Source organism: Lingula anatina, chromosome 1, assembly GCF_051362555.1.
Source record: "Lingula anatina isolate TDL-2025a chromosome 1, LinAna3.0, whole genome shotgun sequence".
In the NCBI taxonomy this organism is placed as follows: domain Eukaryota; kingdom Metazoa; phylum Brachiopoda; class Lingulata; order Lingulida; family Lingulidae; genus Lingula; species Lingula anatina.
In genome coordinates, this window is record NC_141767.1 from 58,815,805 (window position 1) to 58,841,357 (window position 25,553).

Below are 25,553 nucleotides of genomic sequence, written 5' to 3' on the forward strand. Positions count from 1 at the left end.
TGGCCATCAATTTTTAATAATAAAGTAAATGTATCATAGCTATTCAAAAGCTGTGACTAGCAATGGTATTCAAGCCAATGGAAGTTCAAAGACTAAGTCACACCTTGAAAATGTCCATATGTGAAAATTTTAATTGTAACAAAAAACTATATAATTTCCAAGAAAGTTAACCGATATAACAGGTTTTCCAACTGAAGCTATAATTTAGTGCTATGCTACATTTCTGTAAGTTTGAGAAGAGTAAGTGACTTGGTTTTCCTTTAATGGTCACTATGGAGGCATTGTCTAAAATGGGGTTGTCTTCAATTTTGATGCAATATTACATAATGCTTAATAGCATAATGACCATCAATTTTTAATAATAAAATAAAAGTATCATGGATATTCAGAAAATTTGATATGGAAAGGTCTTCAGGGCCATGGAAGTTCAGAGTCACAACTTCAAAATGCCAAAATGTACACAAGAGATAACTGTACTGAAATGAATTTCTTTCCACTTTCAACACTTTTTTTACATATATCAAAATAATCAATTTACTGTCGTTTTTAAATGATCAACTAAGAAAGTTGTTGACATAGGAAAAATATAAATAGAACAATTTTAAATGTCTAATTTGTTCCATTCTGAGATTCTGAACATAGTGAATGATTGAATCTGACAAACAGTAAAGAAATGAGTTTATTTCCATTTTTGACACTTTATTACACAATGCACAATAACAGGTTTACCATCATTTTTATATAATCAACTAACAATATTGTTAAGATGCAGAAAATGTCAAAAGAACACTTTTACATTACTAATTAGTTCACAAATGAGATTGTTAACATGCCTAAGAATTAAATCCGAGGAAAAAAGACTTATATACAAAAAAAAAGGCACAATTTCACCAAAACTGAACCGATCAAGCTTATTTTCCAACCTCATCTGTATTTTAGTAAATCTGATCACCCCTGTGAATTTCAAGACGATTGGCCAATTGATTTTCCTTGAAATGTGTTATCGGTGTTGCACATATGCTGAAATAGTGAAAAAACAGCATAACTTCCATAAAAATGGCCCGATCAGGCTGATTTTCGAACTTGACCTGCGTATTATGAATATTCATCATTTCAGTAACTTATAAGCCAAAAAGTAAAACGATTTTTCGCTTATCTATTATCGATGTTGCATTTATGCTGAAAAAAATGAAAAAATAGCATAACTTCCACAAATATGGCCCAATGTTAGGAAAATACAAGTCAATTTGAACATCTACTTGATTGGACCATTTTAACAGTTATTTTTTTTTCAATTTTATTTATTTATTTATTTATTTTTTGCATATTTTGAGAACTCTTGTTATTGCATTTCATAGAGCTTGTCAAGCACAAGACTGGTGGCGGTGTCCCCCTTTTTTTTGGGGGGGGGTTCCATACGAATGCGCTTACTCCAGCTGGTGGCACAATATCTGGAGGCGGTATCGCCTCTATGATCCTCTAGTTAAATTTTATTTGTGAAAGTTTTGAGGCTCAAATAAGTTTTGAGCAGGAGATTAATTATGATAAGGTTTATTTGGGTTCAAAGTTGAGGGACTGTGGAAGTATTCTATTCACACGTACTTGAACGAAGTCAAAAGTAAAAGTCGTGTTGGCATTCATTAGATGCGTGTGAAGTTATCTTCCCGAGTTTCTCAATGGAAAGTAAAAGAGGAACACATGAAAAAATGTTATTTTGGCTAGCAATTTGTAATAAATATCTGATTGAAATTGAATAAAGCAACCTTTTTGATTTTGGAACTGAGACAGCAGTTTTGTTGTTTCTGACACCGGCATCGCTCGCTGATACAACAATTAAAATATAGATCACACTGAACAAAATTTGACCACCCTTCCCCCCAAACAAATTTCCCCAAGGCTGAACAAATATTCTATCTATCTTGTCCAAGTTAAATTGATGTGATACAGTTCAATTGGTTACGTTTAGTGCTTCCTTCTTATTTGCTTTATATGAAATACTTTTTAAAAAAACTTTTTACAAATATTTTGTTGGATTGTTAATTGCTGATGGTAGGCAATGAAATCATAACCATAGTATTTAAATGGAAAAGATGAATTTAAGTCTAATTTGTTACTTAATAAGTAAAGGATGAGTGCTGATAAGAGGGAAAACAAATACAGTCAAGGCACACATCTATAGCTAGCCACTGGTGCAACCTATGAATTCAGGCCTTCCTAGCAAAACTAGACTCATCAGTGGCAGGTACTGTCAGTGTAAATTAGGTGCCCAGACAGTTGGAAGTTGTGCATGCACATATCACTTCAGTCCTGTGGTATATGGGGTTTGCCATAAGGCAGGGATACAATTGAAAATTATGTTGTGGAGAAGGCTGTTTGGATGCCTCACATTTACAACATCAAGCAGTGATAGTATTAACGAGACAGAAGGTGTTATGGACAGCACATCTGATTAATTATCCATTGTTTCTTATACACTTTTATTCCCATATTTGTATATTTTGTATTGCAGTGCGTTCTATACAAGGTCTATATCACATACATAATCATATGAAGTACTTTTTAGGTGATTTAATTTCGTTGTCATACAGATTATTGGCCATAACTGTTACTATGTATACTATATTTTCTTTCAGTTTTTAATTTTACCTTATCATTATTTTTGGATGATTTATATTTGTTTAGTTTATGTTTAATGGAAACATTTCAAACAGCTATTTAGAGTGCTTTTACAAATGATTTTTTTTTGTTACTGTAACAGCTTTTGGCTTTCAGCATTTTTTACTATTCTTTACAGAGCCTTGTACAAAATGTATATTGGTCATCAATACAATTATTTAGACCAACACATGCTGGTCTAGGAGAAAAGTTACATAAAATGAATAAATATACTGAAACAAGTTGTCCTAGTTACATGTACAAGACTTTCATACTGTGGAGTGAAATCGGTGATATCTTCTGTGAGAAAATAACATCGTTCCTCCCTCTCTTCTCTGGGATGTAAAGATACAATTTCTTTCCCATTTACTTGTGCCACGCCACAAGTATTTAACATATTACTCCTTTTTACACCACAAGACATGTTTCAATGGAAAAATTCATTTATGTAATATATATGCTGAAACAAGTTGGTTTGATTCATTAGACTGCATACAACAGCTAAGTCTGGCTCCCCCATCCCCACATGACTCATTAAAAAAATACAAAGTAATGATGCCTCAAACCACATATTTTTTCATAAACTTTATAATAGCAAATTATTTTAAAAATTTGACAATGGGCACTTTGCCAATGGTTACCAGCACACATCCTTTGAATGTCCAGTTAAATTGATAATAGAAGATAGTGCAAAAATCTTTAATTTTGATGAGCAAGTTCAAGAAAAATAGTGGATAAATAAAGTCTGCACTTCTGCAGAACTCCCATGTTTATTATTTTTCCTTGACTGAAATTATGATGTGGTAGAACCTCAGCATATCAAAATCTTCAACACTGCCTTATGACTGTTACTTAAATGAGAATGATACATGTAAGAAATAGCATAGCATTTCAATTTTCTCCAGATATTTGAACTTCTGGGATATTTAGTGCCAAGTGTCAAATTAAGCAAGACTGTCAGTGTACATTGTCATCCAAACCAGTGATTCCCCATGCATTCTCTACTCCATGGTGAATGACACAGCCAGCACCAGTCAAGCTTGCATCGTGTGCACTGCATGTGCATACATCCACCTGGAAGAGATTGGATTTACTTTCTTCTTATTCTGTCATGTCTTTATTAAATGGGTAGAAAATCAAGGTTCAAACTAGGACAAAACTTTAAAATCCAGACAGAGACCGTTTTTATAGGGATAAGTATTTGGTTATGATATATTACTTCCCATTTTAATTCAAAATCTGTCATTCAGTGAATTCTGAAATAACATTTATTACCTGCTTTTTCAACAGGGACATTGCACTGTGGACAGGGTTTTGTTGTCTTTCCTATGGTGTCTTTAGACAACCTCTCCCACCTTGCTCTTTCTGCCCTGGCTGGATCTACAGAATAGCCCTGTGAAGTAAATAATATAAAATGTCATTGATAATTACAATTGCTTATACAAATAGGTCTCAATTCATTGAAGGTCTTTTACAAAAAATCAAGTTCTTACATGACTGTTACAGAATATTATTACCTCTGCCAAGGAGTTATGTTTTCACCCCTGTGTGTCTGTCTGTTTGTTTGTTTGTCGTCAACATAACTCAAAAAGTTACAGACCAATTTTGATGGTGATCTGGATCAATAATCAATCAATTATCAATAATAATCAAAAATTGCTGCCTTGGCAGAGGTCTGCGCTCTCGGAGTGCTTTTCTAGTTTTATCATAGAGCCTATAGTTTACAGTTTTAATTCTTTACTGCATATTTCATTTATTTTTGAGTTTTTCCTGTTAAAAAATTCACCAAGACAATTTATACCCCCACGTAATGACTAAGTATGATACTACATGAAAAAAAAAAGTCAAAAAAATTATGTAATAGCGTGTGAAACATACTGTAGTAGATGCAGAATCCATCAGTCTCTGATCACAATCACCTTGGTGAAAAGCTTGGAAGCACCTCCGACAAAAGATAAACTATAAGATTAAATGTATGGGTTTGTACTACAAGCCATAACTTAAAATATACATTCAATGCAATGCAATGATAAACTAAATCATAAAAAAGGATGTATTAATTGCAGTTATATCAGATTTCCAGTGAATATTAGGAAGGATGCCCATCATTTCATTTTGTTAGGCTATCAATCCATCAGAATTCTACTTATTCGTCACAAAATTCATAAGCACAGTGATTAATCATGTCAATCAATATAAGCTTATCACACTGACAAGTGCTTTTACATGAGAGATATCAACTATCAAATAAGTTAAAGGGAGGTGTGCTGTTACCCCTGCATGTTGCTGAGATGGCCTAAGTTTGCCAAATGTTAGGAGGAGTTTTAATCTATGCCACATAGACCTTCTAGTATTTGGTTGTGCCACGGCTAAGACATCTTTTGTCTCTATTTCAAACCATTCAATATCTTGGTACTTACTCCACATCCCTGAGGTGTTGCACACTCTATTCTCCTCTGCTGTTCATCTTCAGGCAGAAGTCCAGCTCCGCAGCCTGGTTGAGGGCACAGCACACCTCCCATCTGAAGTAAACACTCCTCTGTACTAAACCTCTGGTACCTGTCATACTGGAAATACAATTTTATTACCAAACAATCATTTATTTAGATCTTTTTTGAGAAATATGAATCTCATCTATACAGTTTTTTTAAATTTCTGTCTTAACAATTTAAACAACAAACAAGGTGCAAGCAAAACAGACTGGACTGTAGCAGGTCTTAGTGTTTTCAAATTCAAGTTCATTTGTGATTTTAAAAATGACTTTACTATGGTAGCAAAGTCTTGTGAATGGTGTTGATGTCTCTTTGCTGGACTATAGTTGACAAGAAGTAGCAGACTTTGCTAGGTCTTTATTTCTTAAATTACTGGTTTAGTGACTATGACTGTGTCAAAACATTAAAACCTAACACTGCTTGTAATAAATTCATACCGATATTTGTTTTACCTGATCATCTCCAAGTATTCTAAAATGGTGAACTTCATTTATCAAAGAATTGTCACAACCTGCTGAAAAAATATTAAGAAACATCAATGATCAATGCTTAGGAAGCATGTAGACAAAAGTGTACATGTTATTCATTTTATATAAACACTACCTGCAAATTTACTCATATATAAACTCAGAATGATGAATGGTTTTCTTCAAAGATTTTCAACAATAGACAGAAGTAATAATTCCATGTCTTAAATCTTTGTGTTCATAATATCTGAAATATAGTCATTTAACTTGAGTAATGAAATAGCCACCACCTTCTAAAACAAATTTTTACACTAGATGAATATGCAAGGATAGCAGCAGATCATTATCAGAAGCCTTGAATGTAGGGTATATAGAATTTGGCACTGCTTGCAATATCATACCTGGGCAGGGAAGTGTGTAGCCTAACTCTGGGTGTTGTATAAAATCCCTATCATTCAGCTTTGTTTGGCAATATATTCTAAAGCAATCTAAACACATGGAGTGCCCTTCCAAACAAGGGAACACTAAAACTGGATCACTGAAATACAGCAATAAAACGGAAATGAGGGAGCTATAAATGAAGCAAGCAAAATAGTTTTTCTGATATATTATTTGGTCATAATAAAAATGGAAGAAAATGAACTGCTTTTCTTACATAAAAAGGGGTTTTAATATACAGGTATTTTAAAGGTATAAAAACAGAATATCAGAAAATTACATTACCAGATAGCTAAACATGTTATGCATTCTACATTTCTAGTATTGGCCTTGATGAGGTAAAGCACCACACTGGACTCATCTTCTGTACTTGAATGGTTAGCACATTTGAAGAAAAATTCCTAAAATAAAGCCTTAGCCTTAAAATCTAGTAATACTTATTTTAAAAACAACTTTAAACCAGTATATTGTTTTTAAATTAACATTTCTTAATGTACTTCTGTATAAGTGTAGAACCTGAACAAATAACAAAACTTACTGCTGTGTCTCCACTACAATCTTTTTCTTCACACACTCCCATTATTCTACCTGGCTTTAGAACGTCATCCCAACATGATGGCTCCTAGAATGTGTACGAAGAAGAGATATATTTACTGTAACAGTTTTAAAATATATTTTATTCTATGTATAGCGGATCCCATGCTAAGCAAATACAAACAACGATGGAGTGTTTATTCAAAAACACTGATGAATGTTGAAGTGGTGAAACTTTAAGGTACATACAAACCGAGCATCGGTGGAGCGTGGATTCCCAGTAACACATGTAAACCACTTCTACTAGATTTTATATGACTCAAATAAATTCGACATGCCGAGGGATAAACTGAATAGATCACTCAATCAGCCATAAAAGACCTTTAGACTGCTCCTTACTTTAAATTTTTGGTTGTAAATTTAACCTACTTTTGTGACCTACTTTTCTGCCCCATAGACATACAGCTTAGAATGCTAGCAGAAAAATCCGTTCAAACATCATTTTCGGGTAAATTTAAACAATGCCTTTTAGTAATTCTCTTAGTTATACTACTTGACACTATATGCTGGCATTTGGTTGGTTTTTGTGACAAAAAAATTTACTTTGTATGGATCTTTAAAATACAAAATAACAAAATAACTGATAATGTAAAATACACAAATATAATTTGAAGTAAATACAGATATGAGGCAAAATAAACAAATAGGAAAAAAGGTTAACAAATAGATTATATGAAATGGGAAGTGTTGTGCAACATATTTATAGATTTGACTAGATACTGTTACAAATAAATGGTTTACAAATACATACAGAGAAATATTGCATTTCTTGCCCATGGCAATCCACAGATGTTGCCGAAATAGGTACAATAAAAAACCTGAGACCTGGCAACCTGAGCAACTCTTTGCTAGCTGGTTTCAAAACAACCAGGGCGCACCATTGAATACTTGTTGGGTGTACCGAATAAAGTATTTGCATAACAAAGTAGATGACTAGTTGAACAGTGGAAAACCATAAGTAAACTTAATTGTTGCTGTAAGCAACAACACTATGAAACAAATAAATACTTACTGAAATAACAGCATATAAACTGCACTCATAATTACAACATTTAGACTCTGTACTTACTTGTTCCAGCCTAAAAGAACCTTGCTTGCATTTAGAGCACCTTACTCTTAGTTTGCCTGCACAGACTTTCTTGCATTCATTTTTACAGAAGATGTAATAATGGTTTAGTGGGGTACCTGTAAAATTAAAAAAAAAGTATTACACTCATTTCTCTATAAAACATGCAATAAATTAAGTTCATTACAGAATTTGTGAATTTACATTGGTTAATAACAGTGAATATGACCTTCACGTATGAGCACATTTAAAATCCAAGTCTTACTCTGCTCTTTTTCTGTTTCTGGCACTTCACCCTGACCACGTTCACAGTCAGTCTCTACTTGAAGAGAAAGGTTCCTCTTTCTGCCTTGTATTACATGGAGAACACTATGCAGACCCAAGTCTATTTCCTAATAAAACATTCATATATTTTTGTCTCGCATTGTCACAGCAGGAGGTCACTATAAAAAGATATATCTGCACTTGTTACTCTTTAAGTTCCCAAACTTTATAATGATAATTCAACTGGTAATAATGGAGTAATGCACCCTGCATCCTAGACACGTCAATAAAAGGCATATACAATACCACAAATAAAATATGCATGAATGAACAGATCCTAATGACACGATTAACAGAAAAATTCCTTCTTTCTCTTCTTCTGTTCACAAAGTACTCACCCTTATGGCTGTAGAATTTTGAAGCTCTCTTCCCGCAAAGATTATCCTGATGTCATTGGGAGAAACATCTTCTTCTGCAGCAATTTGTTCTTTAACCTTTTCAATAGTCCAGGTGGAATCAACATGTAGTAGGTGACTGTGGCAGGAGTTGAACCTTATATTTATCACTGCTGTCATGCTGCATTCACTTAAATTAATATATATATAACAGATGGTGTGATTATAAAGTATTTATTCATTCAAGTAAAATTTTCACACCATTTAAAAATGTCACAGAAAAAGTTCATAGTAGAGTGGTTCACAACAGTCTACATAAACAAGGCAGCAAAGCTGTCAAATGTACAGACAAAATAACAGAAAAAAGGATGCAAAAGAGGTCATTTTGCCAATTTTGATGCAATAATAAACAAGCCCGTGGAACTTCAAAGTCACACTTTGAAAATGCCAATATGTGAAACTGTTTAACTGGCAGTAAGAATTACCAAACAGACTGCATTGCCTACTGAAGCTGTATTTTAGTCCCATGTTTCTTTCCTGTAAGTTTGAGAACAGTAAGTGACATGGTTTTTCTTAAATGGTCATCATGGGAGCAGTGCCCAAAATATATTTTTTTAAAATTTTGATGCAATATTACATAATGTTTAACAGCATAATGACCATCAATTTTAATAATAAAATATTAGTATCATGGATATTCAGAAAATGTGACTAGCAAAGGTCTTCAGGCCCATGGAACTTCAAAGTCACAACTTGAAAATGCCAAAATGTAAACAAAGACAGCACTGTTCTGAAATGTTTTTTTTTTTCATTTTTAACAATTTTTTAACATAAAACAAAATAAACAGTTTACTGCAATTTTTATATGATCAACTAAGAAAATTGATGAGATGGGAAAAATATCAATAAAGCAGTGTAAAATGTCCAATTTCTTCCATTCTGAGATTCTGAACATAGTGAATGATTGAATCTGACAAACTGCAATGATATGAGTTTATTTCCATTTTTGACACTTTATTACACAATACACGATAACAAGTTTACCATCATTTTTACATAATCAACTAATAATGTTGTAAAGATGCAGGAAATGTCAACCAAACACTTTTACATGTCTTATTAGTTAAATAATGAGACTGTTAACATGCCTAAGAATTGAATCTGAGGAAATGTGAAACAAGACAGCACTGTTCTGACATGGATTTATTTCCATTTTTAACACTTTTTTAACATAAAACAAAATAAACAGTTTACTGCAATTTTTATATGATCAACTAAGAAAATTGATGAGATGGGAAAAATATCAATAGAAAAGTGTTAAATGTACAATTTCCTCCATTCTGAGATTCTGAACATAGTGAATGATTCAATCTGACAAACTGCAATGATATGAGTTTATTTCCATTTTTGACACTTTATTACACAATACACGATAACAAGTTTACCATCATTTTTACATAATCAACTTACAATGTTGTAAAGATGCAGGAAATGTCAAACAAACACTTTTATGTATCTTATTAGTAAAACAATAAGACTGTTAACATGCCTAAGAATTTAATCTGAGGAAATGTGAAAAAACAGCATAACTTCTAAAATAATGGCCCGATTATGCTGATTTTCGAACTCAACCTGCATTTTAGTAAGATTGACCACTCCTGTGAGTTTAATGACAATTGGCCTATCTGTTTTTCTTATATTGTGTTTACAGTGTTGCATATATGCTGAAAAATGAAAAAACAGCATAACTACTAAAATAGTGGCCCGATCATGCCGATTTTCGAACTTGACCTGCGTTTTAGTAAGATAGATTACTCCTGTGAGTTTCATGACAACAGGCCTATCGGTTTTCCTTGGAATGTGTTTACAGTGTTGCATATATGCTGGAAAGTGAAAAAACAGCATAACTTCTACAATAATGGCCCGATCATGCTGATTTTCGAACTTGACCTGCGTTTTATGAATATTCATCAGCTCTGTAAATATAAAGCCCAAAAGTAAAACTGCCTTCCACTTATCGTGTTTACAATGAAAGTGCACGGCACCGGCGACGGCGATGACGGCGACGACAGACGCAGGTGATGGCAATATGTACAGACACATCTATATATATATTTACTGTACTGTTTGAGAACAGTAAGTGACATGGTTTTTCTTAAATGGTCATCATGGGAGCAGTGCCCAAAATAGGTTTTTTTCAAATTTTGATGCAATATTACATAATGTTTAACAGCATAATGACCATCAATTTTTAATAATAAAATATTAGTATCATGGATATTCAGAAAATGTGACTAGCAAAGGTCTTCAGGCCCATGGAACCTCTAAGTCACAACTTGAAAATGCCAAAATGTAAACAAGACAGCACTGTTCTGAAATGTTTTTTTTTTTCCATTTTTAACAATTTTTAACATAAAACAAAATTAACAGTTTACTGCAATTTTTATATGATCAACTAAGAAAATTGATGAGATGGGAAAAATATCAATAAAGCAGTGTAAAATGTCCAATTTCTTCCATTCTGAGATTCTGAACATAGTGAATGATTGAATCTGACAAACTGCAATGATATGAGTTTATTTCCATTTTTGACACTTTATTACACAATACACGATAACAAGTTTACCATCATTTTTAAAAAATCAACTAACAATGTTGTAAAGATGCAGGAAATGTCAAACAAAAATTTTTACGTATCTTATTAGTTTAATAATGAGACTGTTAACATGCCTAAGAATTGAATCTGAGGAAATGTGAAAAATATGCTGAAAAGTGAAAAAACAGCATAACTTCTACAATAATGGCCCGATCATGCTGATTTTCGAACTTGACCTGCGTTTTATGAATATTCATCAGCTCTGTAAATATAAAGCCAAAAAGTAAAACTGCCTTCCACTTATCGTGTTTACAAGGAAAGTGCACGGCGACGGCATCGGCATCGGCATCGGCATCGCCATCGGCATCGGCGACGACAGACGCAGGTGATGGCAATATGTACAGACACATCTGTGTCTGTACATAAAAAGGAGCATCATCTAAGGTAAGGTAACTCGGCAAATGTCTGTCTGATTGTTTACTTTGTTTCTAGAATTTAAATCTATTTGTTGGTAGATTAATCTGTCAGTTAGATTACTTGTATTATATAACCTACTTTGTTCTGTAATTTGATTAAAGGAAAGTTGTTTTTGGTTAAATAAGATTGTCTACATTTCTATTAATTTTTAAAAACATTTTCTAGCTTTATTTAACTTAAAAAGTTTAAGTCGCTTACTAATTAGCTTATTATTTTTATTTATCACTATTTAATTTGGTTATTCTTTAGCTGAAATTTTGTTTAATTTTTGGTTGATTATTTTTGTGATTATTTAGTTAATTTAGTTTCATTAGTATTTAGTTACATTAGACCCTATTTTATCAGTTTCTTTATTATTTTAATTAGTTTATTGTGATTATACCTTCTTGGTTTAATTAATCAATTTGGGTTTTAATTTTTTTTCATGACAACATATTTAGCAGCTAACTTCGATCTCTATTCCCTGTAAATTATCTTGATGTGTTTTCTTTAAAGAATTTCCCTCTTCTTTCTTTGTAACTCAGTTCCAATTTTCTTCACAATTTATTTCAAGGCTATCGATTTCTTTTATTTTGTGAAATAGTCATATTTACTTATTTCAGTATTTCTGTAATTTCTATTTGACTTCCATTGAAAACATTCACTTTGAGTTCATTGGTTTACTTCATTTCTTTGCATTCACTCACAATTATTGACTTAGCTTGATCAATTGGGTTTTCCTTTTGCTATTTTATGTTTCCAACCCATTTTGGTTTATCCTTACTAGCCTTGCCTAGGTTTGTTTTACTTTTATGGCAGCTGAAAACTCAATTTGAATGCTTCATTTGCCTTGCTATCTGGGATTGACAATTCTGTTAGATATGGCTACTGGGGGTGCCCAAATGTCTGATAAAGGGAGAGACAAACTCATGCTATGTTTGAAGCACTTAATGCGAACCCAGATCCTGGACATCTTGACCAGAGGATGGAACAGTACTTTAGGTGTCACGAACGTGAAGAATGTGGTGAACTTACAGGCCCGTAGCCAGCAATATCAAAAGGGGGGTTCTTTTCTGAAAAAGTGGACCTTTTCCCATGAAAACTTTATGTACCTAGATCAAATTTTATCCAGAGTGGACCTCTTCCCAGCAAAAGGGGCGGTTCTTTCGACCCCACCCCCCTAACCCCCCCTGGCTACAGGCCTGACGTAGCACAAATTAGCAGTAGCTACTGCAGTAGAATACAAACCTCCTCCATATTATATCGTGCCCAAAATCACAATTTTCTCTAGTGACATCAATTTAAATGAAGCTTGGTGCTTTGGTCTCAATCCCGGTTTAAAAATCTTTAAGAGGACAAACAGGAAAGCAATGTATAAACTTGAAGCATACCCCCTTCAGTACTACGTCATGCAGTACATATACCTACAGTCTAGGATCCAAGCCCCAGTACATACAGTGAATATATACTCGTGCATGTATCAGGAAATATAATGAACTTAAAAAACGAACATTTGCCATTTGGATTGCAAACAATTTTACAATTACATTTTACAGTCATTGTTGTTACCTAGCATCAAGTCCAGTTTAATAACTAGCTGCTGACCTGCAGCCTACTGTACTCAAAGGGAACATAACAACTTTATCACCGCCGCGGTGTGAAAAATATTCCTCATATTCAGTAACCCACCTGAGTTGAAAAAAGCTGTATTGAGACTGATTTTAAATAATGTCCATTAAAAACTGACGAAATGGTAGTTAGATGTATCATGGAAAACATCAAAACTATCTTTATTTCAAAGCGAATGAATTTAGCAAAAAGAAGAAATCTGGGTCAGGGTCAAGGTCAGACATAGAAATCGAGGAGATTTAGAGAAATTATGGCTCTTTTTCGAGCATTCAAACACTCTTTGAAGCCAGTTGTCGAACCAGCAGTTACATTGCAAGCAGCAGCTTATCACAAAAATGTATGTAGACACCCAAAAAGGTTTGAGTTGATTGCGTGTTACCTGATAGAAATATGCATGTAAAAGTGTTATTCAACATATATTACACTAATATATATGTAGTGTACCAGTACATGTAGATCTACATACCATTAATTAGTATTACTAATCAGCGAGCAAACGAGGTTGTGAGTGATTTGTACAGGTAATGAAGTATGCAATGTTTTGGGGACATTATATCAGCTTCGATTCAGTAAATATTCAATGGTCGTGTAAAATCGGTATATTTGATTTGTGAATGCGTTCTTTTTAAAAACATTGTAGGTGATTGACCACTATGAAAATCCTAGAAATGTTGGCGCCATGGATAAATCAGACAAGTCTGTTGGCACTGGTCTTGTTGGGGCACCTGCTTGTGGAGATGTTATGAAGCTACAGGTAAGTATAAACGAAAGTTTTGTCATTGCCACTGAAGATTTAAAATTTCAGTTTTCATCAGTTATAATGGACTTTGGCTTGCGTATTGCAGTCTCATGCAATATCGATCCCCCACCCCACCCCAGCTATACATTTTTGATTTTTAGTTTATTTTTTAGTTTCATTGTAACTGTGAGCAATGTCATTGTTAGTCAAATTAATATGTAATGGTATGAAAACAGCAATTTGTACATATTATCAAACATTTACTAGAAAGTTTTAGAACAAAAAAAAAAGTTGTAGACTCTTACAACAATACAATATATTTTTTTTAGCTTAAAATTGATGAAAATGGAAAGATTGTTGATGCCAAGTTCAAGACATTTGGATGTGGTTCAGCCATAGCTTCCAGTTCTTTTGCCACAGAGTGGGTGAAAGGCAAATCGGTAAAATATTCATAATTTGATATGAGCATTTAATGTTCTACTTTTTAGATCCAATTAAATGTTTAAGTGTTTAGATTTATATAAGGTAGAAATGAAGATATAGAATTTATGATGAGGTTATAAAGATCAGAATTTAATTATTATTTTTATGTACAGACACAGATGTGTCTGTACATATTGCCATCACCTGCGTCTGTCGTCGCCGTCGTCGCCCATGCCGATGGCGATGCCGTCGCCGTGCACTTTCACTGTAAACACGATAAGTGGAACACAGTTTTATTTTTTGGTTTTATATTTACAGAGCTGATGAATATTCATAAAAAGCAGGTCAAGTTCGAAAATCAGCATGATCGAGCCATTATTGTAGAAGTTATGCTGTTTTATCACTTTTCAGCATATATGCAACCCTGTAAACACATTTTAAGGAAAACCGTTAGGCCTGTTGTCATGAAACTCACAAGAGTAATCAATCTTACTAAAACGCAGGTCAAGTTCGAAAATTGACATGATCGGGCCACTATTTTACTAGTTATGCTGTTTTTTCCTTTTTTTCAGCATATGTGCAACACTGTAAACACAATACAAGAACAAGGCAGCAAAGCTGTCAAATGTACAGACAAAAAACAGGAAATAACTATGCACAAAATAGGCTACTGTCAATTCTGATGCAAAATTTTAATGATTGAATCTGACAAACTGCAATTATATGAGTTTATTTCCATTTTTGAAACTTTATTACACAATACACGATAACAAGTTTACCATCATTTTTACATAATCAACTAATAATGTTGTAAAGATGCAGGAAATGCCAAACAAACACTTTTACGTATCTTATTAATTAAATAATGAAACTGTTAACATGCCTAAGAAATGAATCTGAGGAAATGTGAAAAAACGGCATTTCTTTGAAATAATGGCCCGATTAAGCTGATTTTTGAACTCAACCTGCGTTTTAGCAGGAATGACCACTCCTGTGAGTTTCATGACAATTGGCCCATCTGTTTTTCTTATATTGTATTTACTGTGTTGCATATATGCTGAAAAGTGAAGAAAAAAGCATAACTACTAAAACAGTGGCCCGATCATGCCGATTTTCGAACTTGACCTGCATTATAATAAGATCGATTACTCCTGTGAGTTTCATGACAACAGGCCTATCAGTTTTCCTTGAAATGTGTTTACAGTGTTGCATTTATGCTGAAAAGTTAAAAAACAGCATAACTTCCCTTAAAATGGCCCGATCATGCTGATTTTCGAACTTGACCTGCGTTTTATGAATATTCATCAGCTCTGTAAATATTAAGCCAAAAAGTAAAACTGCCCTCCACTTATCGTGTTTACAAGGAAAGTGCACGGCGACGGCATCGGCATCGGCATCGGCGACGACAGACGCAGGTGATGACAATATGTACAGACACATCTGTGTCTGTACATAAAAATGTGACTAGCAAAGGTCTTCAGGCCCATGGAACTTCAAAGTCACATCTTGAAAATGCCAAAATGTAAACAAGACAGCACTCTTCTGAAATGGGTTTATTTCCGTTTTTAACACTTTTTTAACATAAAACAAAATAAACATTTTACTGCCATTTTTTTATGACCAACTAAGAAAATTGATGAGATGAGAAAAGTATCAATAGAATAGTGTTAAATGTCCAATTTCCTCCATTCTGAGATTCTGAACATAGTGGATGATTGAATCTGACAAACTGCAATGATATGAGTTTATTTCCGTTTTTGACACTTGATTACACAATACATGATAACAAGTTTACCATCATTTTTATATAATCAACTAACAATGTTGTAAAGATGCAGGAAATGTCAAACAAACACTTTTACGTATCTTATTACTTAAATAATAAGGCTTTTAACATGCCTAAGAATTAAATCTGAGGAAATCTGAGGAAATGTGAAAAAACAGCATAACTTCTAAAATAATGCCCCGATTATGCTGATTTTTGAACTCAACCTGCGTTTTAGTAAGACTGACCATTCCTGTGAGTTTAATGACAATTGGGCTTTCTGTTTTTCTTATATTGTGTTTACAGTGTTGCATATATGCTTAACAATGAAAAAACCCGCATAACTACTAAAATAGTGGCCCGATCATGCTGATTTTCGAACTTGACCTGCGTTTTAGTAAGATTGATTACTCCTGTGAGTTTCGTGACAACAAGCCTAACGGTTTTCCTTGAAATGTGTTTACAAGGTTGCATATATGCTGAAAAGTGAAAAAACAGCATAACTTCTACAATAATGGCCCGATCATGCTGATTTTCGAACTTGACCTGCGTTTTATGAATATTCATCAGCTCTGTAAATATAAAGCCAAAAAGTGAAACTGCCTTCCACTTATCGTGTTTACAAGGAAAGTGCACGGCGCCGGCGACGGCATCGGCATCGGCATCGGCGACGACAGACGCAGGTGATGGCAATATGTACAGACACATCTGTGTCTGTACATAAAAAAAGCATAACTACTAAAATAGTGGCCCGATCATGCCGATTTTCGAACTTGACCTGCATTTTATGAATATTCATCAGCTCTGTAAATATACAGCCAAAAAGTAAAACTGCCTTCCACTTATCGTGTTTACAATGAAAGTGCATGGCGCCGGCGACAGCGACAGTGACGGCAACGACGGCGACGACAGACGCAGGTGATGGCAATATGTACAGACACATCTGTACATATGAACTGTACTGTTTGAGAACAGTAAGTGACATGGTTTTTCTTAAATGGTCATCATGGGAGCAGTGCCCAAAATAGGTTTTTTTCAAATTTTGACGCAATATTACATAATGTTTAACAGCATAATGATCATCAATTTTTAATAATTAAATATTAGTATCATGGACAAATAGTAAACGTGACTAACAAAGGTTTTAAGGCCGATGGAACTTCAAAGTCACACCTTCAAAATGCCAAAATGTAAACAAGACCGCACTGTTCTGAAATGGGTTTATTTCCATTTTTAACACTTTTTTAACATAAAACAAAATTAATAGGTTACTGCCATTTTTATAAGATCAACTAAGAAAATTGATGAGATGTGAAAAATATCAATAGAACAGTGTTAAATGTCCAATTTCTTCCATTCTGAGATTCTGAACATAGTGAATGATTGAATCTGACAAACTGCAATGATATGAGTTTATTTCCATTTTTGACACTTTATTACACAATACACGATAACAACTTTACCATCATTTTTACATAATCAACTAACAATGTTGTAAAGATGCAGGAAATGTCAAACAAACACTTTTACGTATCTTATTACTTAAATAATAAGGCTATTAACATGCCTAAGAATTAAATCTGAGGAAATCTGAGGAAATGTGAAAAAACAGCATAACTTCTAAAATAATAGCCCGATTATGCTGATTTTCGAACTCAACCTGCATTCTAGTAAGACTGACCATTCCTGTGAGTTTAATGACAATTGGGCTTACTGTTTTTCTTATATTGTGTTTACAGTGTTGCATATATGCTGAACAATGAAAAAACCGCATAACTACTAAAATAGTGGCCCGATCATGCTGATTTTCGAACTTGACCTGCGTTTTTGTAAGATTGATTATTCCTGTGAGTGTCATGACAACAGGCCTAACGGTTTTCCTTTAAATGTGTTTACAAGGTTGCATATATGCTGAAAAGTGAAAAAACAGCATAACTTCTACAATAATGGCCCGATCATGCTGATTTTCGAACTTGACCTGCGTTTTATGAATATTCATCAGCTCTGTAAATATAAAGCCAAAAAGTAAAACTGCCTTCCACTTATCGTGTTTACAAGGAAAGTGCACGGCGACGGCATCGGCATCGGCATCGCCATCGGCGACGGCGACGACAGACGCAGGTGATGGCAATATGTACAGACACATCTGTGTCTGTACATAAAAACCGATAGGCCAATTGTCATTAAACTCACAGGAGTGGTCAATCTTACTAAAACGCAGGTCGAGTTCGAAAATCAGCATAATCGGGCCATTATTTTAGAAGTTATACTGTTTTTTCACATTTCCTCAGATTCAATTCTTAGGCATGTTAACAGTCTTATTATTTAACTAATAAGACATTTAAAAGTGTTTGGTTGACATTTCCTGCATCTTTACAACATTATTAGTTGATTATGTAAAACTGATGGTAAACTTGTTATCGTGTATTGTGTAATAAAGTTTCAAAAATGGAAACAAACTCATATAATTGCAGTTTGTCAGATTCAATCATTCACTATGTTCAGAATCTCAGAATGGAGGAAATTGGACATTTAACACTGTTGTATTGATATTTTTCCCATCTCATCAATTTTCTTAGTTGATCGTATAAAAATGGCAGTAACCTGTTAATTTTGTTTTATGTTTAAAAAATTGTTAAAAATAAAAAAAAAAACATTTCAGAACAGTGCTGTCTTGTTTACATTTTGGCATTTTCAAGTTGTGACTTTGAAGTTCCATGGGCCTGAAGACCTTTGCTAGTCACATTTTCTGAATATCCATGATGCTAATATTTTATTATTAAAAATTGATGGTCATTATGCTGTTAAACATTATGTAATATTGCATCAAAATTTGAAGAAACCCCTATTTTGGGCACTGCTCCCATGATGACCATTTAAGAAAAACCATGTCACTTACTGTTCTCAAACAGTACAGTAAATATGTACAGATGTGTCTGTACATATTGCCATCACCTGCGTCTGTCGTCGTCGCCGTCACTGTCACTGGTGCCGTGCACTTTCATTGTAAACACGATAAGTGGAAGTCAATTTTACTTTTTGGCTGTATATTTACAGAGCTGATGAATATTCATAAAATGCAGGTCAAGTTCGAAAATCAGCACGATCGAGCCATTATTTTAGAAGTTATGCTGTTTTTTCACTTTTCAGCATATATGCAACACTGTAAACACATTTCAAGGAAAACTGATAGGCCTGTTGTCATGAAACTCACAGGAGTAATCGATCTTACTAAAACGCAGATCAAATTCGAAAATCGGCATGATCGGGCCACTATTTTAGTAGTTATGCTGTTTTTTCATTTTTCAGCATATATGCAACACTGTAAACACAATATTATGTAATAAAGTGTCAAAAATTGAAATAAACTCATATCATTGCAGTTTGTCAGATTCAATCATCCACTATGTTCAGAATCTCAGAATGGAGGAAATTGGACATTTAACACTGTTCTATTGATATTTTTCCAATCTCATCAATTTTCTTAGTTGATCATATAAAAATGGCAGTAAACTGTTCATTTTGTTTTATGTTTAAAAAGTGTTAAAAATGGAAATAAACCCATTTCAGAACAGTGCTGTCTTGTTAAAATTTAATGTTGAATTTGCAGTTTAACATTATGTACTTTTGCATCAGAATTGGCAGTAGCCTATTTTGTGCATAGTTATTTCCTGCTTTTTGTCTGTACATTTGACAGCTTTGCTGCCTTGTTTTGTTTTTTGCATTATCTAAATTGAGACTTGTTATCGAGTTGTTTATATTAAACATCATTTACAGGTTGATGATGCTTCCTCAATAAAGAACACAGAGATTGCAAAAGAGCTTTCTCTCCCACCAGTGAAGCTACATTGTTCAAGTAAGCTGTTTTAATTGTTGATTTATTGTGCTGAGTCTCAGAAAGACTTAAGGGCCATTCAGAATAGATGATCGGAGTACTAACTCAGTGTTCTCCACAACTTGAAATTATAAGGTGGGGGAAGAGCAGTTATGGTGAGGGTCTCCGGAAGCGAGCGCCGAAGGCGCTCGCCATGCTAGGGGGGTGCGGGGGCATGCTCCCCCGGGAAAATTTTGAAAAATTGGTGCAAATACCTGCATTCTGGGCAATTTTAGAATTCTAAAAGGTCATTTTTATGGTAAGAGAATTCATCATTTCTTTAATGATAACTACGTATGATCATTTTGTAGATGTTCCTGTGACAAGTTTTACTTTATATTAACAATAGTCATGGCTCTGAATTAAACTTCACTTTTATTTTTGAATAAATCTCTGAAACATAAGGCATTTCACATTGTTTTTATGGCTTCATTGACATCAGGTTACATTGAAGCAAAGTTAATTAAAAAGTACATGCACTTCAGTGCACCAATGAAAGCCTCTGTTTCCACAGACGCCACATCCTGCATAGCAGCTGCTATCCCTCCATCTACCTTTGATTATCTGTATTCCACCTCCAAACTGTGAGACACCTGATGCATGGTGGACTGTTCATGTCTCTTAATAGTGTCTTCTCTGTATGTCTGGCACCCAACTTTGGTCCAGATGTCAGTGCCTTTCTTGGACCTTTGACCATGGCTTGAACACCAGGCACAAAACATACCTGAAACAATGCATTTCTATGGTTAAACAATGGTATTTGATGTTTATGTAGCGTTACATAATAATTTAACGACGCAACGATCTTCCGTCGGACAGATATACGATAGCATCGACGTTGCTGCCTTTGCCCTGCTCTAAATGACTGTGAATGAACTTTTATTGATATTTAAATTAACAAATGGGTACAAAGTCTCGTAAAGCTTCTCACATTTTAAAAATAACCTAATCATTCCATATTAAAAACGTATGAATACATCATCTCATTGGGATTGCTCACGTTCAAGTGGATTGCGGGAAGGGCAGGTCTAATATTCAAGACTGTCAATCTACTTCCTAATACAAGCATAAAGGCAGGGTAAATGGAGCACGTGACAAAATCAGCCTATCGCTATGCTAGACTTCTTTTCACAAACGTCATTCATGAAGAGTACATGGTCGAAACTGGCTAAAACTGCCTACGTGATCGGTAAATGTACAATGTATCTTTTCGATATATTAGTGGCCATGTTTTCTTGTAATACGAAAGAAATACATATGCATTAAAGCAACATCCCTGACATTAAAGTGATTTGTTTGTTTTTATTTTCCAGTTGTATATAGATTCCAGTAAGTAATGAGGTAACAAACGCAAGATATGGTGAAATTTGTAAAATTTTATAACGTTAATGATGAATAATGTAGTCAACTTACCTTCATCGGGTTCATGTCGAAGCCATGTATACTTTTTCAACCACGGAGTGTAAAACTCCGTCCTATGTTTGGGTTTTTTAGGTGCTGGTTCGCTGTTCGTTTAGTCATTTACCTGTACGGATGTATCCACTATTTTGTTTGATGAATGTGACTCTCTGCGGGTTTTAAAAAAAGACGTCAACGTGCTCTGCTTTGACGCCATGCTTAGAGATCTTACGTGTTTCTATATTTAATTTTTTTTTTGCAATAAAATTCTGTAATAGTCGGTAGATAAGGCGGGGTAAATGGAGCACGTGACAAAATCAGCCTATCGCTATGACTACTTTTCACAAACGTCATCCGTGAAGAGCACATGATCGAAATTGGCTACAACTGCGTACGTGAGCGGCAAATGTACAATGTATCTTTTCGATATGTTAGTGTCAAAGGGATGCAAAAACGACAGTCAAGCTATGCAAGTTCAAGTTTAATATCTCACTTTTCTACAAGAAAATAAGCTGAAGGTCTGCTTATTGCCCAAAATAAAGGTGGCGGGCCGTTTACATAAGGTGGCGCAAAACTCAATAAGGTGGCGCAGCGCCACCTAAAAACAGGTCGTGGAGAACACTATAACTGATCCACCGACTAAATATGGCCGACCCCACTTCAAAGGCAATGCCTCTGATTCCCGATGGTCTCCCTGCCTCCACACGCGCCATTAAATGGATTATATCTTGGTTCCGGGGTTTAATTGCTAGGCCCCTGCAGCGACAGCGTGTGTAGAGGTGGGGAGACCATCATGGAATAAGCGGCATCACTTTTGAAGTGGGGTCGTCCATATTTAGTTGGCGGATCAGTTAGTACTCGGATAATCCTTTCTGAATAGGGACTTAGCACCTTTCCATACCTAGATAGATCTAACATGATGGACCTATCTTCGAGGGGTTACTCGCTAAATTGCATTCATGTTAAGTGACTCTGATGTCTAGCACGCCTACTGAAGCTGAGGGTAACTATCGTTTATCAGCTTCAGTAGGCGTGCCAGATATTTAAGCTGTTTAAGCTGAATGGAATTTAACGAGAATCCCCTTGGAGATGGGTTGATCCTGCTAGATCAATCGAGGTGTGGAAATGGGGTCTTACATAACAACCACTGTATCCCTTTGCGACATAAATTATAATTTTGTAATTGGTATAGAATACAACCTTATATTGGGGTATGTGCTATGTGATGCAACTAAATATCTGAGCCTCGTAACTCGAAAGCATGGTATTGCGAATAGGGATATCACATAGAGGCTACAAGGTATTATATGGGGCGAGTATGGGCAAGTTATGGAATCGAGAGGCTTGCGCTCAGTTGCAATGTGTGATGCTTTCTAGCTACGGGCCCCATCATTTGGTAATGTGGTAACCAGCTGTGCAATGCCTGTACCCCATTGTTCAGCTGAACATCCATGCACAGTCTTGTCCATTGTTATGATAACATTTAAGTATAAAAGTAGATAGTTGCTTTATTTTTCAATTGTTTCACATATATTTACATATTAATTTTCTTTTGGTCACTATGTTGTTTTGCTGAACTCAGCTAAAGTCAGTAATTGTTTAAAATGCATTTCTCCTCTATTTCTATAATTGAGAAAAATGTTTATGAATGAAAAGCAGCATAACCTGGTTTTATGAAGAAGGGGGAATAAATTATGCCCGTACATTGATATGCATTAAAAAGCTAAAATAAAATCATTTAACTTAGGCATTGTTTTCTTTTTGCCTTTCCAGTGCTTGCTGAGGATGCCATCAAAGCAGCACTCAATGACTGGAAGAAGAAAAATGACTCTGGAGGAGAAAAGATGAAGGAATAATGGACTCATTTGAGCTGTATTTAAAGAAATGAGATGTTTTAAAATGTACTGTAGTTGTTGCTGCATTTCATAAATAATGGAGTATTAATCATCAAGTAAATGTGGCAGAAGTTTGGATTATATTTTAGACAGTTCTAAAATGCCATAAAATTTGCTGTGTTTGGTAGGTCCAATGAATCCTATTTCATGAATGGAATGGTTTGAGCTCATAAAGTATTTTGTATCAGTACCAAAGTGTGATTGGTAAAACATACACAAACAGAAAGCTATTTGATTTGCTTCCAATGTCAAATGTTGTACATAAAACCATGTGTCTGATTGTTCTAAGAAATATTTATAAAGCACGCCACATTGAACAGATGTTATAGAAAAAATGTTGAAAAAGTAAGATTGTTTGTATCTGGATCTTTTAGAAGTGATCAAAGTTAAAGTTTTTAAATTGGTCTCTGCTCTGGTCTAAATTTATTTTACTTTGGAGAAATGCCCCATTTGAAAGAAAATTAAACATTTGTTTTATAAGGACTTGAAATCAGTGAAGGCATATTGCTTCATTAAAACAAAAAAGTATGTATAAATATAACTTCAAAAGAACCCACTTCTCCTAAGTAAGGAAATCGAAAAAAGGTTTTTATTCTGTCAGGATTAACTTAGTATTGCTTATTTTCTAAAGCTGCAAGCGCACAAAGTTGGTTATTTATTCATTTTTTTGCTTCTAATAATATCGGGAACTTGTGTATTGCAGTTCAATTTTCAATAAAGAGCAAACTGGAATTTTTGTCAGTTCTTTTATTTATTGAAATTTATTTTTTAAAAGTTGGGCTTGTTATTATTTTAAAAAGTGCATCTCCCTCCACATTTTACTAGGCATAGTAAACAAAGGTGATGGTTTGGACGTCGAGTTTAGAAGGACCAACAACTGGAACTGACATAAATTTTTTATTATTCCAGCATGTTTGAATTATATAAACATAAGAAATTACTGCTGTTATTAAGCTAGTCTTTAACAGCATCGTGGGACAAGGTTATTTTTAGTAACACCCCTGAATATGCTCCCTGGCTCTGCAAGGTGTTCAATTGTATAATGTGTATAATGCCATACTGTCAACTCTCTTTTTCCGCCAACTTTTTGTCCATGACAAGCTAACATTTTTATAACGTTGATATTTTGTTCCTCAGCACTACATGTAGGTGTTGGTGGTTTGGCCCAAGGGACAAAATCTTTGGTTTAGAACAGTATTGAAATGGGTCATCTTTCCACTGGTTCCTACGGTAATATGCCAAACAATTCGACCAAGATTAATTAATTAATTTCATGGAAATGTCAGTTTGGTCGAATTGATTAAAATACAGCAAATGGAAACCTTTGATATCGTCGGATTGTTAGGGGCATCTGCCAAAACGTCCATCTTTCCGGAAGTATTGCATTTTACCGGTAGTGTTACGCAAGAAAAGCCGCAATTTTCGCCTAACACGTGTTTCAGGCTTGTTTTATCCTCCTTTTAAAATCTTATTTTGCTGTGTACAATATGTGCTAACATTACTTAAAGGCATAATAACTCTTTGTATGATACCTATATTTCACAATAAAAACCTTGTGAATAACTCATAGAAATATAATATATTCTGTTTTACCACAAAAACAGCAGTTATAGCTTTTATTCTGATATTTGAACTTGTCTTTAGACCACGTAACCTCCATTGATGTCTATACTTTGTTAAAATCTCTTAAGAGATTTTAACAAAAAACCAAACTTTTTAGAAAAAAACCAGGGACTAACTTTGAATGTAAAAATGGATTCATTAACCATTGGTAAGCATGGGAAAATTGTTGTTTACTCCAGGAAAATTCATTTTTTGGCCGAAACAAAGAGTTATTATTGCTTTAACATTAAAAAAGACGACAATTATAATTTCTAATTATATATTTCCCTCACCTACGATCATTTTCATGATGCGCTTCACGAGTGGGACGAGTATTTCACCAGAGACGGGTGTTGTAAACAAAGGCCGGTCACTTATATTTGAAACCGGTAGCTTTAGTAGACTTAAACTAGTTATGTGATCTACGTACGCCCTATTTGAATTTTAATATGACAACTGAAATCAACCGAATTGAAATTTTTTACCAGTCTGAGATCAGTTGTTTTCAACCCGCAATGCTTGCTCAGCGTCGAGGCGTAGACGTACTTCCGAAGAAAATTCAATCACCCGTATCAAAGAATACCAACTGGTACTCAAACGGAATTCAGTGTAACTTCAAATTACTTATAAGTATTTTTATTTAAAAAGCATGTCATATTCAAACATATTGAGAAAAGGCAAAATACGGAGCCTACCTGTGCCGATAGACATACAGTAGCCTAGGCCTATCTTGCTGGCACTCTTCCGATTTTCTTACTTATATACTCTCGCTGTGCACAAACCACGGTGCATATTGAAAACCCCA

The 25,553-nt window shown here is 34.4% G+C and overlaps 2 protein-coding genes across 4 annotated transcripts; one reads left to right on the forward strand and one right to left on the reverse strand.

Moving 5' to 3' along the window:
- Positions 1 to 666: 666 nt before the first annotated feature.
- Positions 667 to 13,076, reverse strand: LOC106166390 (E3 ubiquitin-protein ligase parkin). Of its 3 annotated transcripts, none has more exons than XM_013544934.2 (12): positions 12,993 to 13,076; positions 8,375 to 8,561; positions 7,978 to 8,104; positions 7,716 to 7,831; positions 6,591 to 6,674; positions 6,338 to 6,453; positions 6,016 to 6,152; positions 5,600 to 5,661; positions 5,076 to 5,222; positions 4,534 to 4,614; positions 3,931 to 4,048; positions 667 to 3,729 (listed from the first exon to the last, which is right to left on the reverse strand). In XM_013544934.2, the coding sequence occupies exons 2-12, from the start codon at positions 8,549 to 8,551 to the stop codon at positions 3,626 to 3,628; spliced, it is 1,269 nt and encodes a 422-aa protein (XP_013400388.2). In that variant the 5' UTR covers positions 8,552 to 8,561; positions 12,993 to 13,076; the 3' UTR covers positions 667 to 3,625. The 3 variants fall into 3 exon arrangements, with proteins under 3 accessions (XP_013400388.2, XP_013400389.2, XP_013400387.2); XM_013544935.2 differs by having other exon boundaries at positions 8,375 to 8,552; positions 12,993 to 13,070; XM_013544933.2 differs by having other exon boundaries at positions 12,971 to 13,014.
- A 129-nt stretch (positions 13,077 to 13,205) lies between these two features.
- LOC147764832 (uncharacterized) lies at positions 13,206 to 23,878 on the forward strand. Its single transcript, XM_087001209.1, has 5 exons — positions 13,206 to 13,389; positions 13,693 to 13,806; positions 14,121 to 14,231; positions 19,757 to 19,835; positions 23,025 to 23,878. The coding sequence occupies exons 1-5, from the start codon at positions 13,303 to 13,305 to the stop codon at positions 23,105 to 23,107; spliced, it is 474 nt and encodes a 157-aa protein (XP_086857335.1). The 5' UTR covers positions 13,206 to 13,302; the 3' UTR covers positions 23,108 to 23,878.
- The last annotated feature ends 1,675 nt before the right edge of the window (positions 23,879 to 25,553 follow it).

Bases quoted from the DNA above. Each gene is read 5' to 3' on its own strand.
- LOC106166390 (XM_013544933.2), bottom strand. From the start codon at position 12,999: ATGCTAGGTAACAACAATGACTGTAAAAT. The intron at 7,832-7,977 runs GTAAGACTTGGA...TTAATTTTACAG, and splicing joins AGAAACAGAAAAAGAGCAGA to GTACCCCACTAAACCATTAT. The intron at 6,675-7,715 runs GTAAGTACAGAG...TACACATTCTAG, and splicing joins GTTCTTTTAGGCTGGAACAA to GAGCCATCATGTTGGGATGA.
- LOC147764832 (XM_087001209.1), top strand. From the start codon at position 13,303: ATGGCTCTTTTTCGAGCATTCAAACACTCTTTGAAGCCAGTTGTCGAA. The intron at 13,390-13,692 runs GTATGTAGACAC...AAAACATTGTAG, and splicing joins CAGCAGCTTATCACAAAAAT to GTGATTGACCACTATGAAAA. The intron at 13,807-14,120 runs GTAAGTATAAAC...TATTTTTTTTAG, and splicing joins GAGATGTTATGAAGCTACAG to CTTAAAATTGATGAAAATGG.